Source organism: Carica papaya, chromosome 4 (genome assembly GCF_054855325.1).
Source record: "Carica papaya isolate Zhongbai chromosome 4, ASM5485532v1, whole genome shotgun sequence".
Taxonomy (NCBI): Eukaryota; Viridiplantae; Streptophyta; class Magnoliopsida; order Brassicales; family Caricaceae; genus Carica; species Carica papaya.
Window position 1 is genome coordinate 27,911,369 of NC_142312.1, and position 17,260 is coordinate 27,928,628.

At 38.9% G+C, this 17,260-nt stretch overlaps 1 protein-coding gene and 1 long non-coding RNA gene across 2 annotated transcripts; both read left to right on the forward strand.

Moving 5' to 3' along the window:
- The first annotated feature begins 14,062 nt into the window (after positions 1–14,062).
- Positions 14,063–14,811, forward strand: LOC110820825 (uncharacterized). Its single transcript, XM_022050426.2, has 2 exons — positions 14,063–14,223; positions 14,337–14,811. Exons 1-2 carry the CDS (start codon positions 14,136–14,138, stop codon positions 14,606–14,608), a joined length of 360 nt encoding a protein of 119 aa, XP_021906118.2. The 5' UTR covers positions 14,063–14,135; the 3' UTR covers positions 14,609–14,811.
- A 1,410-nt stretch (positions 14,812–16,221) lies between these two features.
- LOC148266517 (uncharacterized) lies at positions 16,222–17,086 on the forward strand. The gene is made up of 2 exons (XR_015818660.1): positions 16,222–16,521; positions 16,711–17,086. It is a non-coding gene; the product is annotated as an uncharacterized LOC148266517 (long non-coding RNA).
- The last annotated feature ends 174 nt before the right edge of the window (positions 17,087–17,260 follow it).

A 17,260-nucleotide genomic window follows, 5' to 3' on the forward strand; every position in this document is an offset into this window, starting at 1 on the left:
AGGGGTGTTTTATCACAAGAACCAATGCAAGTTTGGCCGAATTCGGCCAAAAAAGGCCGAAAACGGCCAACCTGAGGTGGATCGCCGTCGCTGAAGCATGGCGGAGCCGTCGTGCTGGAATTCTGAAATTGATTGAGTAGGCCCTGGGTCTGATTTTGAGTTATTTGGGGACATGTGCAAGTACTGTAAATGCGTTTCAGTTCCAAAAAAAAATTCAGGGAATTTAGGGACTACTCGTAGGTGCAGTGAAAAATCGGTTTTAGACTTCAAATCAAGTAAGGATCCCTCACTCTATTTCCTATCGCGGAATTAAAGTTCAATTGAATGGAAATATCGTAATTTTGCAATTAATAGATATGTATAATTAATTAAGGTTGCTGATGGAGCCCGAATCTAATATATTTTTCGGTCAGTTCCTGTTTTATTTATTTTACAGTTTTAAATGCGTTACGGTATGTGGCTTATTTATTTTATGATTTCGGATGCATGAATCACTGTTTACTTCACTGCTGCTTGGTTTCGTGGATTTAATGTATGCTTGCCTCGTTGAATGCACGTTACTTGTTTAAGTGTTCACGTTTATGTGAGAAATAGAAAACTAAAAAAAGAATAGTAAAGGGTATATGAATTGATAAATGGATAAGTTGACAGCCTCACTAGATATCCTAGGAGATGGTGGACGGATTGGATCCATAAGGAACCCTACCGAGAACGTTGTCTCATACTGGACGGGGTATGGAGACTTTAAATATTTTGGCGCTCATACTGGACGGGGTATGGGACGGCCTTAGAATTAAATTGTTAAAGTTAATGGTTCACTGTAGCGGGGACCCCTGTGGATCCCCATGGATACTGGTAGGCTGATAAAAGAGGGAAATTATTGTTTGATGATTGAAAAATAAAAGTATGACATGTGCTATATTACAGAATATGTATGAATTCATGATATCTTTGATGTTATTGTTTCTATGGGTCGTTTTCATAAATCTCACCGAGGTAAGTGGACGGTAAATGATTTTATTAGTGATAAATAAATTTACTTAAAAATTGTGCTCCATTGGTCGTTTTTGTTTTTCTATCAACCTTTACTTCTGTGACAGTGATATAGTGTGACGTCTTTACTGGGTTAGTATAGCTCATTCCTTACTTAACCATTTCATATCATGAGGACTTGGTTCCCGAGCCCATTCCGCAGGAAGACGGCGAGTAGATGTCTAAATATTTTATAGTTTTTCTTATAGCATTTCATTTATAATATTTCCTTTAGTTAACTTATTCTTTCATATTGTTAGTACGTTTCGGTTATTGTGTAAGAAATATTAATCAGAACTTTTTATTTTGCTTCCGCACTCAAAAATAATATATACATTTCCTTTTTAATTTCTAGGGTCGTTACAGTTGGTATCAGAGCCGCGTTTCTCGGACTCGTCCCTTACACAATAATACATAGAGAAATACCAAACCAATGAATCATTACTCAACCTTTCCTTGTGAAATACAAGTGCAGAAAGATGAGGAGAGAAAGACCCCCACTAAACCGAGCAGCCCAAGATGGTTCGCTTCGGGAAGATGTGTACAGAATATTTGACATGCTGGAAAGACTCATTGCTGCCCAGCAAGGTCGAGAGGAGAGAAGGGAGCTACTTAACCCTCCCCCACTACCACAAGTTGAGCTGCCCCTACAGTGAGAGGATCTCGAACCACATGTTGGTGGGAGAAGCAGATCGTTGGCGGGAGCTCAAGCAGACCACCCTGCCTACTCCAGTTACTTGGGAGCAGTTCTTAGAAGCCTTTCATGTGGAGTACCTCCCCAAGCACATCCGACATCTAAAGGAGATGGAGTTTGTCCAGTTGGTCCAAAAAAACATGACGGTGTCGGAATATGCTCGTAAGTTCTTAGAGCTGGGCCGATACTCCCCTAAGACGTTAATGGATGAGGGCAGGAAGGCTAGGAGGTTCCAATGGGGCCTCCGCCCAGAGATCAAGCAATACTTATTTGTACTGGAGCTCGAGACATACTCAACTGTTCTGGCAAAGACACAGATTGTGGAGAGGAGCCTCCACACCCTCCCTCAGTCAGCAGAGAATCACAGACCCTCAGCTCCACCCCGCAGACCAGCACCTACAGCACATGTCCAACAGAATAAGAGGCTCAGACCGGTGATCCAGGCTCCCCCTCAGGCTCCAGAGGCAGCACGTGGTAAGATCTGTCAGCACTGCAGCAAGGGTCATGGGGACTGACCATGCTACCACCTCAACAACACATGCCGCATATGTGGTAGTACCCAACACTATGCGAGAGAGTGCCCGAGGAACCAGAATTAAAGAAGACCTCCTATTCAAGGTAGGGTTTACAACCTCACACAGCAGGATGCCGATGCCGACCCGGACGTGGTACAGGATATGTACACAATCTGTAACCATATTGCTCATGTTTTATTTGACACTGGTGCATCGCATTCATTTGTTTCATATGTTGTTGCATCCAAATTTAATGTATTACCTGATAAACTTGATTCAATGTTATTTGTGTCTACTGTTGGGGGTGAAACACTATTGGGAGAAGTTGTCTATAGGGCTTGTGCCGTGGAGATAGCAAATAGAAAACTGAGTGTAGACCTAATAGGGTTAGACACGGGAGATTTTGATGTAATTTTAGGGATAAATTGGCTAGCGGCGTATCACGCCACCATAGATTGCTTTAGCAAGAAGGTTGTATTTAATCCTCATAATGAGGAGCCATTTATAAATTAATAAAATCATTTAGTACTTTTTTTTTAATAGCAAATTTTCTTAATTTTCAAGTACCTTAACCTTGCTATTTTCTCTAACTAGGCAAGCCCAAGAAAGAGAACTGTATTCAAGAGATTTCGGTAGTCCGAGACTTTCCAGATGTGTTTCCGAACAAATTATCCGGACTGTCAGTGGATAGGGAAGTCAAGTTTACCATAGACCTACAACCATGCACCCAGCCCATTTCGGTTGCTCCTTATCGCATAAGCCGCGTTGAGATAGAAGAGCTGAGGAAACAGATCACTGAATTGCAAGACAATATTTTTATAAGACATAGTGTATCCCCTTGGGGTGCCAGAGTCACTTTTTCCAAGAAGGGAGATGGAACGTTGAGACTGTGTATTGATTACATATGATTGAACAAGGTCACGATCAAGAACAAATATCCCCTTGCCAGAATTGATGACCTCTTCGATCAGCTGCAGGGTGTGCAGGTCTTCTCCAAAATTGATCTGCGATCAGGTTACCATCAGGTGAAAATAAGAACAGAAGACATCCCCAAGACGGCCTTTCAAACCAGGTACGGACACTATGAGTTCCTGGTCATGCCATTTAGGCTAACCAACACCCCAACCATCTTTATAGATCTGATGAACAGAGTTTTTAGATAATTTCTAGATCAATTTATTATCATGTTCATCGATGACATCTTGGTCTACTCAAAAACCAGAGAAGAACATGCTCACCATCTAGCCTAAGTTCTGCAGGTCCTTAAAAGAAAGAAGTTGTATGCAAAGTTGAGTAAGTGCGGATTCTGCCTTGAGAAGACCGCATTCCTAGGACACATCATATCAAAGGATGAAGTATCAATGAATCCCAAAAAGGTTCAAGTTGTGCGCGACTAGGAGAAATTGACATCAGTTAAGGAAATCTGTAGCTTTCTGAGAATGGCGGGCTATTACTGCAGGTTCGTTGAAGGATTTTCCAGTCTAGCGGCTCCACTAACCCGATTCGCAAAGAAGAATGCCAAGTTTGAGTGGAATGAGAATTGTGAAAGAAGTTTTTCAAAATTAAAGAAGCGGCTAACCACTGCACCCGTGCTGGCTTTACCAAGTGGATCAGGGGGATATACAGTTTATAGTGATGCCTCCTATCTAGGCTTGGGTTGTGTTCTAATGCAGCATGGGAAGGTCATAGTTTATGGATCCAGACAGTTAAAGAATCATGAGAAGAATTATCCCACCTATGACTTGGAGCTTGCCGCAATCATACACGCCTTAAAAACCTGGCGCCATTATTTATACGGAGAGATCTTTCAGATCTATACCGATCATAAGAGTTTGAAATACATATTCACTCAAAAAGATCTCAACATGCGTTAGAGAAGGTGGATGGAACTCTTTAAAGACTATGATTATGATATCTTGTACCATTCGGGTAAGGGTAACGTGGTGGCAGATGCTCTCAGCAGGAAAAGTGCAGGTATCTTAGCCCATATGATGGTCTCAGAGTGCAAGCAAATTGGGACCACACAACAGGTTAGACTTCAGGACTTGAAGAAAGTCACATGTTTGGGCCATCTGACCGTCCAGCCTTAGTTAATCCAGAGGATAAGGGAAGCCCAGTCAGTCGACCCCGTCCTAGTAGCCCACAAGATTGATGCAGAGCAGGGAGTGAGCTCAGGATTTCGAGTCTCTGCCGATGGATTACTCCAATTCCAAAACAGGGAGTGTGTCCAAGACGACAGTGAGTTAAAGAGAGACATCATGACAGAGGCCCATAGCTCGAAATTTACCATGCATCCCGGAAGCACCAAAATGTACCAAGGCATCGACCCTGATTTTGGTGGAATGAGATGAAGAGAGACGTAGCTGACTTTATATCTAAATGATTGGTATGTCAGCAGGTCAAGGCAGAGCATTAGCGCCCAGGCGGGTTACTTCAGCCTTTACTGATCCCAGAGTGGAAGTGGGAACATATCACCATGGACTTCGTAACAGGGTTACCCAAAGCACGCTCGGGACATGATGCCATCTGGGTAATTGTTGACCGGCTTACCAAGTCTTCCCACTTCTTAGCCATCAGGATAACCGATCCCTTGGACAAGTTGGTAAAAATGTATATCCATAAAATAGTCAGATTGTATGGAGTCCTAGTGACCGTGGTACCCGACAAGGACCTCAGGTTCACTTCTCGGTTTTGGAGTAGCTTTCAGCAAGCCATGGGGACAAAGTTGTCTCTCAGTACTGCCTTCCACTCTCAGACTGATAGACAATCAGAAAGGACAATCCATAAACTTGAGGATATGCTCCGAGCTTGTGTCCTTGACTCTAGGGGCCATTGGGACGACCATCTACTCCTGATAGAATTTGCCTACAACAACAGGTACCGAGCGAGCATTGGCATGGCTCCGTATGAGGCGTTATATGGGCGCCCATGCAGATCGCCGATTTATTGGGAAGAAGTGGGCGATAAAAAAATTGTTCGGCCTGGAGCTGGTAGAGGAGACCACATCTAAAATAGTTAAAATCATAAAGAACATTCAGACGGCTCAGAGGAGGCAGAAAAGTTATGCGGACACCCAGAGGAGAGATTTAGCCTTTGAGAAAGGCGACCTGGTGTTCCTCAAGGTCACTCATTTCAAGGGAATTAGTAGGTTTGGCAGGAGGGGAAAACTAAACCCCCGATTCATTGGACCATCCGAAGTTTTGGACAGGATTAGTACTGTCGCCTACAGAATAGCACTACCTCCAGAGATTTCCAATGTCCACAATGTGTTCCATGTATCTATGCTACGTAAGTACAACCCGGACCCCTCTCATATCTTGGCTCATGAACCCATCCCACTCTAGGAGGACTTATCTTATGAGGAAGTACCAGTCGGCATTGCGGACCGAAAGAGCAGTATACTCCGCAATCGGGAAATATCCTTTGTAAAGGTCGTGTGGCAGAACCACGCGCCAATGGAGGCTACCTGGGAGCTAAAATCAGACTTTAGAACTCAGTATCCCCATTTGTTCGATCAAGAGCAAGAGATAAATTTGAGGGACCAAATTTCTTTAAGGGGGGGAGAGTTGTAACACCCCAAATTATTATTATTTTTATTAATATTATTTTATTGTATTTTAAATTTTTTTGTAAATTTTAGATGAATATAATAATTTATTATGTAATAATATATGTTTATAATTTAGTTTAATTTAATTAAGTAGAAATAAAAATAATAATAATAATAATAAGGGATAATTATTTTTGAGGTTTAATTGAAAATAATTTTGAGAAAAAAGATGAAAATTTTGGTTCTTGGGATGTTTTTGAAAAGAAAATTGAAAATCAATGGTCAAAACGTAATTTAAAAAATTTGCGCCACGTCAGTAGCTCGGTCAGCAGCCCCGGCCAACCAGGACACGCCGCGTGGCAGAGACACTGACGCAAGAGGCCACGTGGGTGATCCTCGTGCGCACGATTGAACGGCTGAGATCCGTTCCCGCGCACACGGATGGCCTATATTAAAAGTGCATACGGACGGCCCAGATTGCACGTGTACAGACGGCCCAGATTGCACGTGTACGGACGGCCCAGATTGCATCGCGATGAACGGCCCAAATTCATTTCATATTTAATCGCGATCGGAAGATCCAGATTAAATCACGATGAATGGCTCATATTAAAAGTGGAAGATTATAAATAATCTCATCCACACCCAAACCCTAACCCTAGCCGCCAGAGCCCTCGCCGGAGAAGACAGCCCAGCCACCGGAGAACTGACCGCCGCCACCCGCCGCTGCATCGGAGCACCTTTCGGCTGCCAAACGAGGTAAAAATTCTCCCCTTGGCTCAGATTTCGATTCTAAACTCACCTGTGGCCAAATCAGAGCCAAAACACTGGCCAATTGGCTGAAAAACACCGTCGAAGTCCAGCGGCGCCGTCGTGAGTTTTCTCAATTTTTGCCTCCGATGAGGCCCTTCCCGATTCCCGTTCGATGTAATTTTTACACCATTGTGACCACCGTTCCTTTTTCTACAGGTTAAGCATAGCAAAACACCAAATCGTGACTCGAGCCGGAGGAGCCGCCGCACTTGAGAGCCCCGCCGCCGGTAAGTTTTGGTTTTTGGTTTTTTTTCGGCCCTCCGAGGGCCCTAGGGGTGTTTTATCATAGGAACCAATGCAAATTTGGCCGAATTCGACTGAAACGGCCAACCCGAGGTAGATCGCACCCTGTAACTGATTGAAGAGGTCATCAATCCTGAGAGTGGGATACTTATTCTTGATTGTGACCCTGTTCAATCCTCTGTAATCAATACATAGTCTCAACGTTCCATCTCCCTTCCTGTCAAAAGTGACTCCAGCACCCCAAGGAGACACTCTATGTTTGATAAAACCATTGTCTTGTAATTCAGTGATCTGTTTCCTCAGCTCCTCCATCTCAACGCAGCTCATGCGGTAAGAACAACCAAAATAGGGTAGGTGTCTGGCTGTATATCTATAGTGAACTCGACTTTTTTGTCCACTGGCAGTCCGGGTATTTCATTCGGAAATACATCTGGAAATTCTCACACTACCAGAATCTCTTGAATACAATTCTCTTTCTTGGGTTTGCCTAGTTAAAGAAAATAGCAAGGTTAAGGTACTCAACAAATAAGAAAACTTGCCATCAAGGAATAAGTACTAAATGATTTTATTAATTTGTAAATGACTCTTCATTAGGAGAATTAAATACAACCTTCTTGCTAAAGCAATCTACGGTGGCGTGATACGCCGCTAGCCAATTCATCCCTAAAATTACATCAAAATCCTCCGTGTCTAATTCTATTAGGTCTACACTCAGTTTTTTATTTACTATCTTCACAGCACAAGCCCTGTAGACAACTTCTCCCAATAGTGTTTCACCCCCAGCAGTAGACACAAATAATATTGAATCAAGTTTATCAGGTAATACATTAAATTTGAATGCAAAAATAGGTGAAACAAATAAATGCGATGCACCAGTGTCAATCAAAATATGAGCAAGATGGTTACATATAGTGTACATACCTTGTACCACGTCTGGGTCGGCTTCGGCATCCTGCTGGGTAAGGTTGTAAGCTCTGCCCTAAATAGAAGGTCTTCCCTGATTCTGGTTCCTTGGGCACTCTCTTGCATAGTGTTGGGTACTACCACATATGCGACAGGTGTTGTTGAGACGGTAGTATGGTCAGTCCCCGTGATCCCTGCCGTAATGCTGACAGATCTTACCACGTCCTGCCACTGGAGCTTGAGGGGGAGCCTGGATCACCGGTCTGGGCTCTTATTCTGTTGGACATGCACAGTAGGTGCTGGTCTGCGGGGTGGAGCTGAGGGTCTGTGGTTCCCTACTGACTGAGGGAGGGTGTGGAGGCTCCTCTCCACTAACTGTGCCTTGGCCAGAACGGTCGAGTAAGTCTTGAGCTCCAGTACAAATAAGTGCTGCTTGATCTCTGGGCGGAGGCCCCACTGGAACCTCCTAGCCTTCCTGCCCTCATCCATCAATGTCTCAAGGGAGTATCGGCCCAACTCTAGGAACTTACGAGCATATTTTGACACCGTCATGTTCCTCTGGACCAACTGGACAAACTCTATCTCCTTTAAATATCATATATGCTCTGGGAGGTATTCTGCATGAAATGCTGTTAGGAACTGTTCCCAAGTAATTAGAACAGGCAGGGTGGTCTGTTTGAGTTCCCACCAGTGGTCTGCTTCTCCCACCAGCATGTAGGTAGCAAGGGTGACCCTCTACTCGGGGGTCACTCCTAGGGTCTTGAAGGCCTTTTCCATCTCCGCTAACCAGTACTAGGCATCTTTAGAAGATGATTCCCCTGCAAAAGTAGATGGGTTCAATCTCATGTATCTCTCTATGTAGTATGGGTCAATCATGGAAGGAGGTGAGTCCCACAGAAGAGGGACTGGACTAGGCTGAAGATAGACTGGGGGGCCCAGTGGTGGTACTTGCTGATATGATGGGGGCACTGGATTATACTGTTGCGATGTCGGGCAATACTGTGGCTGAGGCACCAGATTATACTACGGCGGTGGCACAGAGTGGTACTATGGAGGAGCAGGCTCGTACAGGGGTGGCTCGGGATCCTCTCGTTGCAGTGGTGGCTCAACTTGTGGCGACGTGGGAGGGTCGGGTAGCTCCCTTCTCTCTTTTCGACCCTGATGGGAAGCAATGAGTCTCTCCAGCATCTCAAATATCTTGTCAACGTCTTCCCGAAATGAACCATCCCGGGTTGCTCGTCCTCACCAACCTACTAGAATCCATAGGGATCCATAGGGGTCTCCGCTACATGTGAACCATTCTCCTTAACAATCTTAATTCCAGGGTCGTCCCCATACCCCGTCCGGTATGAGCGCCAAAACAATAAACCTCAATACCCTGTCCTGTATGAAGGTGAAGCGGATCTTCCCCATACCCCGTCCGGTATGAGCGCCAAATGACCAAGTCTCCATACCCCGTCTGGTATAAGACAACGTTCACGGTATGGTTCTCTATGAACCCGGTCCATCCACTATCTCTCAGGATATCTAGTGAGACTGTCATATTATCCAATTATAAAATCATATCCCATTCCTATTTATCCTTAGTCTCCGTTACCAACTCAAACATGAATACATAAACAAGTAACGTGCATCCAACAAAGCAAGCATATCTTTAGATTTCTAAAATTAAACAGTAGTGAAGTAAGCAGTGATACATGCATTTAAAAACATATAATAGATAAATCAGATACCATAATGCATTTAAACTGTAAAATAAATCAAACAGGAATCGACAGAGAATAATGTCTGGTTCGGGCTCCATTAGCAACCGTAAGTAATTATGCATATCTATTTAATTTGTATAGAATACAGTATTACCATTTATTTGAACTTTAATTCTATGATAGGAAGTAGGGTGAGGGGTCCTTACTTGATTTGACGCCGAAAAATAGATTGTCACTGCGCCTATGAGCGGTCCTTAGGTTCCCTGAATTTTTTTTCTGGAACTGAAATGCATTTATGGTACCTACACATATCCCAAATAACCCAAAAATCAGACCCAGGGCTTACTCGGCCAATTTCGTAATTCCAGCACGGCGGCTCCGCCGTGCTCCGGCAACGCGGCGGCGATCTGCCTCGGGTTGGCTATTTTTGGCCGAATTCAGCTAAACTTGCATCGGTTCCTGTAACAAAACACACTTAGGATCCTCAGTAGGCCGAAAAAACGTGAAAAATTGAAACTCACCAACAGTGGGGCTCTCCGGTGCGGTGGCTCCTCCGGCTCACTTTGCAGTTGAGTGTTTTGCTCCGGTCAACCTGTAGAGGAGGAAACAGAGATCACAACAGTGGAAAAATCACATTGAACGGGAATCAGAAGGGCCTCATGGGAGGCGAAAACTGAAACACCCCGCAGCGGCGCCGCTGAGCTTCGGCGGCGTTTTTCGACCAATTGGCCAATGCTTTCACTCTGATTTAGTCATAGGTGGATTTAGAATCAAATTCTAAGCAAATGATAGAATTTTTACCTCGTTTGGCGATCGAAAATTGCTCTCATACGGCAGCTAGTGACGGTGGTCGGCTCCCCGGCAAGGGGCTCTGGCGGCTAGGGTTAGGGTTTGGGTGTGGATGAGGTTATTTATACCCATCCGCTTTTGATCTGAGTCGTCCATTGCTTTTAATCTGGACTGTCCGATCACTATTAAATATGGAATGAACCTGGACCGTTCATCGCGATTCAATCTGGACCATCCGTGTGCGATTCAATCTGGGTCGTCTGTGTGCATTTTTTATCTAGGTTGTCCGTACACGCAGGAACGGATCTCAACCGTTCAATCGCACGCACGCGAATTGCCCACGGGGCTCCCTCCCGCGTGGCCTCCTCGTCAACGTCTCTGCCACCTTACGTGTCCTGATTGGCCAGGGCTGCTGACCGAGCAGCTGACATGGCATAATTTTTTTAAATTACGTTTTAACCCCCCAGTTTCTGATTTTTCTTTCAAAGATACTCCCATAATCAAAATTTTCACTGCTTTTCCCCAAAATTGTTTTCAATTAAATCCCTAAATAATTTTTTACCCTTTTTTATTATTATTATTATTATTTCCATTAAAATAAATTAAATTAAATTAAATTCTATTAATACTTATTTATATTTATATAGAATAAATTAAAATAAAATAAAATAATAATAATAATAATAATAAAAGAAATAGTTGGGTGTTACAGAACGGCTCAGGATCAATCCCGCGCGCGTGGACAATTTGGATTTATTCCCCCATTAAACATGACCGGACAATCGAGATCAAATCGCAATGAACAATTCATATTCATTTCCTCATTAAACGCAATCGGACGGTCAAAATCAAATCGTGATAGATGGTCCAAATTCATTTTTTTCTTAGGCGCGATCGGATAAATGAGATCGGTCGCGATGGACGGTTCAGATCAAAATGATATGAGTATAAATATCTCGCATCACATGGGAACTCAAACCTTAACCGCCAGCCCTCACTAGAGAAGAAAAACCATACGCTAGAGAAGGAGGCCGAGCGCCTACTACTGCTGTACCGGAGCCACTGCCAACCGTAAAAAGAAGTAAAAATTTCCCCTACTCACTCGAAATTTGATTCCAACTAAGCACCCTCATGGCTAAATCGGAGCAAAAAGAAAGTGGGTGAGCCAAAAATCACGGGCGAAGCTCGGCGGCCAAAGTTCCAAAACCTCTATGATGAGCCCCTTTTCGATTCCTGTTTCACGTGATTTTTCAATCATTGTGTTCACCGTCCTTTTTTGTGCAGGTTGGCCGAAGAAAGAATCTCAACCACGAAAGAGAACCGGCAGAGCCGCTGCTCCCGGAGGTCCCCCGCCAGTGAGTTCAATTTTTTTTTATTTTTCGATCAATCGAAGCCCCTGACACGTTTTTTTATAGGGATACGGTCAAAATTGCCCAAAAATTGGTCAAAACTGATTAGGCCGAGGCGAACTACCATCGTGGGCGGCAGAGTCAACATCGAAACATGACAGTGCCACTCTGTCAGAACTCCAAAATTGGCCATAATGAGTTTTGGACATCGATTTTGGATTTCTATGGTATTTTTACGTACGTGATAAGTATTTTGGATTTTGCATAGATAATTTAAGAAATCTAGTACCCGTTAAGAAGCATAATACATAACGCAGTATCCCAAAACACCAATCTAGGTAAGTATCATTCACCATTTTATCCGTTACGGTAAATTAAGGCTTAATAATTGATAATTGTGTATTTTTATTAAAAAATTAGATAAACTTAAAAATAATTACAGGTCACTAGTGGAGTCGGAACCGGTTAGTTCACGGTTGTTTTGATTACCTGTTTATTTTTATGTATTGCCTATATTTGTTTACTATTATACTGTGTATAATTGAATTGATGGTTTTTAGGGTCTTTCTAGCTATTTGGTTATTTGTTTCTCCTACATTATTTGTCGGTATTTCGATCATTGATTATTTGACTATGTTAAACTATATGGTTATTTAAATAAACTGTAAGTATGAAATGAGATATGGTTATTGTATGGTTGATTGTTATGTTGATGAAAATCTGTATGGGAAAGACTTACTGGGTACCTAGAAAATGGCAGACGCGTCCGATACATAGGGAACCCTACTGTGAATGTTACCTCGGTCAGACGGAGCTGAAAAGTTCCTTATCAATAAGGTTTGAGAGATATGTTATTCACGAGTAGAATAACAACTTTATAGACCCTAAGGGTACCGGTAAGTGGGAAAAAAATAAAAAGTAATCGTTTCTTGTTATCTTATATATGATAATAAAAAGTGTATGAATATGATTTTCATATATTATTTTTTTAAAAAAAATTATTACATAAATATAGAATAAATGACTTTCTTTATAGTAAATAAATTTACATAAATTAAGGGATGCATTGGTTATTTTTCTGACTCTTACCAACTTTCAGTTTTTCGTATTTATGATTAGTGTGATATTTTTACTGAGATAGTGTAATTCACCATTTCATTAACTATTTTAGATCAAGAGGACCAAGATCCATACTCTGATCAACAAGAGAGTTGTGAATAGTTCAACATCCGAACTCCCTTCAAAAGTTAGTGAATGTCGTTCTATGATGTTTAGCTATTTGTTTTACGTTTATTTCTTTAATTTTCATTTATTCTTTAAGAATATATATTTTCGTAATCTTATTAGGTATTATAAATTATTGTGTAAGAAATGTAAACTTTAATTCTATTATTTCGCTTCCATGTTTAATTTGTGTAAGAAATGTAAACTCTAATTCTATTATTTTGCTTCCATATTTAATTAATTTATTTCCATTTAAGTTTCGAATCTTTACATTTTTTTTTTGAATACATTTATGTGACTTTCTTATAAAATAAATTATAAGAGGTAAAGTCTATATAAATTTATTAAAAAAAATATTTTTCCAATTTGAAAAAAAAAAATTAACTTCAATATTTTTAGAGGACGAATTTAGAGAACAAAATATAATTCACTCATTAATTTTGAAATTTGTGAACAGTAATTATAATTAACATATTAAAATATAATACAAAATCAACTTGAATCAAATAATTCAAGAGATCTGCATTAATATTATAATTAATGCATATATATTACATAATCAATAAATGCATATATTTTTTATTAAAAATAAATAAAAGAAAATTCAATAAACATGGGGCCATATTATATTATATTATATCTAATTAATAATGGTTTTTTTAAAAAAAAAAAATTCAGACTAATAATGGTGACATTGAAAGGAGAGCATCATGCATTGAATATATAAAATATATGTATTATACTGAATATAAAAAATACATGTATTATTGAGAACTATATAATATATTTTGTGTGTTATATATGAAGACAATATAGTAGGGTAATGTCATATCTTTACTTTAATTCCTAAGTATCATTTTCAATTTTCAACAACTATACATATCTCATGTATAAACTTATACTAACCTACAAAATTAAAATTTAAAACAGTTTATCGTAATTAAATAATATATTGACATGTTAGAACTTATATAAGTTATAAGAAAAAATATTACAAACTTATAAGATCATTACAAGATTATTGATTATTGATTATTGATTATAATTAATATTATTATAATGTTTTTCATTATAATATAAGTAATTTTTAAAGTTGAATATAATTATAATTTGTAAATAATGCTTTTGGGTTATCACAATTAGACTAAAATTTTGACTACAATTAATTCTTCATGTCCCTACACCTCCTTATCTCAATCTCTCTGGATATATCTATACCCACAATATGTATATATATATATATATATAGGAGACATACTTATACATTATATACAAAACTCGTCGGCATCAATAATATAGCTGTGTGTATAAGCAAACATGGGTGCTCCTCCTTCAAAGGCTCTCGTTTTTCTTGGCTTTGCTTTTGCTGCTTTCTTTCTCTTCTCCACCCACGTCTCAGCAGCTCGTAATCTCGCTAACTCTGATCTATCCATTGAGCTCTTTTCACTTTAACTTCAATTTTATATATATGTATATATTAACGTCTTAGTTGTTGTGGGTTTCTAATTATATTTGCAGAGACGGAGGAACTAATTACAGACCTCCACGAGCACGGCCTTGACCATGGACACGGCCATTTCGGACATGGTCATGACCATCACGGCGGACATGGTCCTGGTGGCCACCCAGGTCATGGAGATGCCAATGGAATTGGGTTTCGCGGTGATCATTCTGGACGTGGAGACGAGCATAGCCTCCCCCGTATACCAGGCCGCGGAGACCACCATAAACCCGGCCATGGACAAGGCGGTCATCCCGGACATGGTGCCGCCGGTCAGACTCGTGATTGAAGAAACTAAATACTAAATCTATGTTGTAATGATTAAATAGTACTGTGTTCTACCATAGAAATAAGTTGGTCTGTGCTCATGCCATGCATGGATCAACATGGATGATTAGTAGAGAATAATGAGAGGTTACTCCAATTAATGGGTTATATTATCTTTCTTTGTTGTATCTATAGCTTTTATATATTATCACCTCATTTTCTAAATCAATTCCACGTTGAAATTAAAATTGGTTATTTTTGTGATTTCGAGCTTCTTTAATATTCTTTAATATACCAACATTCGAATATAATTGTTGAATTAAAACAAAAAAAAACGAGTAAAATTAATTTAATTACGTATTAAATATATATATATATATATAAGTTATAATTAAATTATAGGTGCAAAATAAATTAAGATATAAGAATTGATTATATAAGAAAATAGTTTCATATTCTAAAATAAAATAATATTCTAATTTCGAAATAACTTCATATTCAATTCAAATTATTTATTTTAAAACAAATGAATTGAAGTTATAATTGTGCATGTTATTTCAATTATGTAAATTATAATTAAATTGAAGATATTAATTTTTGCTTGGGCTTTGATACATAATATTTAAAACTTAAAGAATTAAATAAAAATAAATCGAAGTTGAATTAATCGCAAATGTTTATGTTCGCGAATTAATTACCACAAAGTAAATTGCATAATTTTGTTTTTAAATATATAAACCAAAAATAAAAAATAATAAAATTATATGAATCATCCTAAAATTATTTTTAATATTTTTACCACATTTTTTTTATTGTAATTTTTCTTCCCATGGTTAAAATGCATGAAATACCTAATTGCACTCACTCATTTTTGTTCCCTTCTACCTACAATAGTTTACACGCACACCAACAGGCCATGAATTTCTCATTAACAAAAAAAAAATGTAAAATAATTAAAATTTTCATAATGTTGTGTAAATATTAATTCCAAAAAAAATTATTTTTCTTGTAATAATATCAAAAATGACTAGCTATAGCTAGGTGTGTGTGTGTATGTATGTATAGGTATAATCAAAGTTGAAAGAGCCCAACTTTTGAGAATCGGGATGCGGACTATCTGTCAAACCTGACTTTTGACTGGCTCACACAGGACTATATTCCCTACAACACCCTTTCATGAAAATTCTAAATATTTTTAGAGATGATACCGTTCAGGTCTTCTGATTTAAAATGTGTAATATCTAAACGTGATTTTTTTCGATTTTTTTCTTACTTGTTATTCTCTCGTAACAAAAAATAAAGTTGAAAGAGAGAAAAAAAGAAAATTCATAACAGAATTTGAGAATATTAATTATGGTCGATTAACTGCGATAAAAGTTTGGACAAAATTCACAACTCAATTAATACAAAATAATTATTGTCTCAAAAAAAATGAACATATATTAAAAATAAATTAATTCTAGAGATATATACAAACATATGTCAAGATAATTTTATATATGGTGAGAAAAATATATATATATAATTTCTAATAATTCGATATAGTCTAGTAGTATAGTATACCTTTTTTATATACAATTTAAATTATATTTCTCAAGTAAATAAATATCAGTACCTCTAAATAAAAAAATAAAATTTTATCTATTTTTTATAGTATATATAACATATTGTAATATATGCTAATATACTTGGCCTCACGTCCATGACTTCAAAAAAAAAAAAAAAAGTTGTGTGTGTGTGTGTGTATAAAAAGAAGGCGGTGGTATTACCCTAGAATTTGTCTACATCATTTCTTGCTTAAATAAATATTAACTTGTACTGCCAAGGAGAAAATGGCCACTGCCTCTTCAAAGTCTCTCTTCCTCCTTTGTCTTGCCCTTGCATTTGCTGTTTTTCTCTCAACTCAAGACCTACTTGTTCGGGCTGACCAAACCAGTGAGTCTTAATTTTGTTCTTTGTGATTTCTCCACTTGACATTTCAATCAATTTTCAAGTATCAAGAAGGCCTAATATATGTATATAATATGATCGCTTCTATTCATTTTAGAATAAATTATAATTTTACTACATATGGTTTTTAAATTGTGTTTAAGGGTCACTAACATTTGTTTTCCATTTTGGTAGAGATGGGAGAGCAAATAAAGCTGAATGGTCGCCGCCGCCATTATAGCTACCACCGACATGGACCCTGGATTCGACACAGTCGAGGACGCGGACATGGTGGCCACCATCCGGGACACGGTGCTGATGGGAAAGCTCATCGTCAAGTGAAAAACTGAGGATTCAGTCACTAGGTGTTTTTAGCAGTCTTATTAGCTTCAGTCATAATAAAAAAAAAAAAAAGTACTTAAGAGCATGTAGCTCTTTTGTGTTCATCCAATAAATATGAAGAATCTCTAAGAACTCTTTTTAGCCGATTTAATTTTCGATGGTTAAATACGTAGCAGTCTCTAATTTTAGCTTTTATGCAATAACAAAAAGTACCCAAGTCTTGGTTTGATTTGAAGTCTATGACATAAGAATAAAAAATCAAGGTTCGAATTAAATAATAAAAATCCAACTCCATCATTAGAAAATTAAAATATATATACCAGATAATGTAAGTGCTTTATTCCATATTAGATATAGTCCCTCATGGTTACTTTCTCCCCCACCTTGGAGAAATTACATAAAC

What these genes read in the sequence shown, in the direction of transcription:
- LOC110820825 (XM_022050426.2), top strand. Translation starts at nt 14,136, where the DNA reads ATGGGTGCTCCTCCTTCAAAGGCTCTCGTTTTTCTTGGCTTTGCTTTT. An exon ending in CACCCACGTCTCAGCAGCTC is followed by an intron (nt 14,224 to 14,336) that starts GTAATCTCGCTA and finishes TTATATTTGCAG; the next exon opens with AGACGGAGGAACTAATTACA.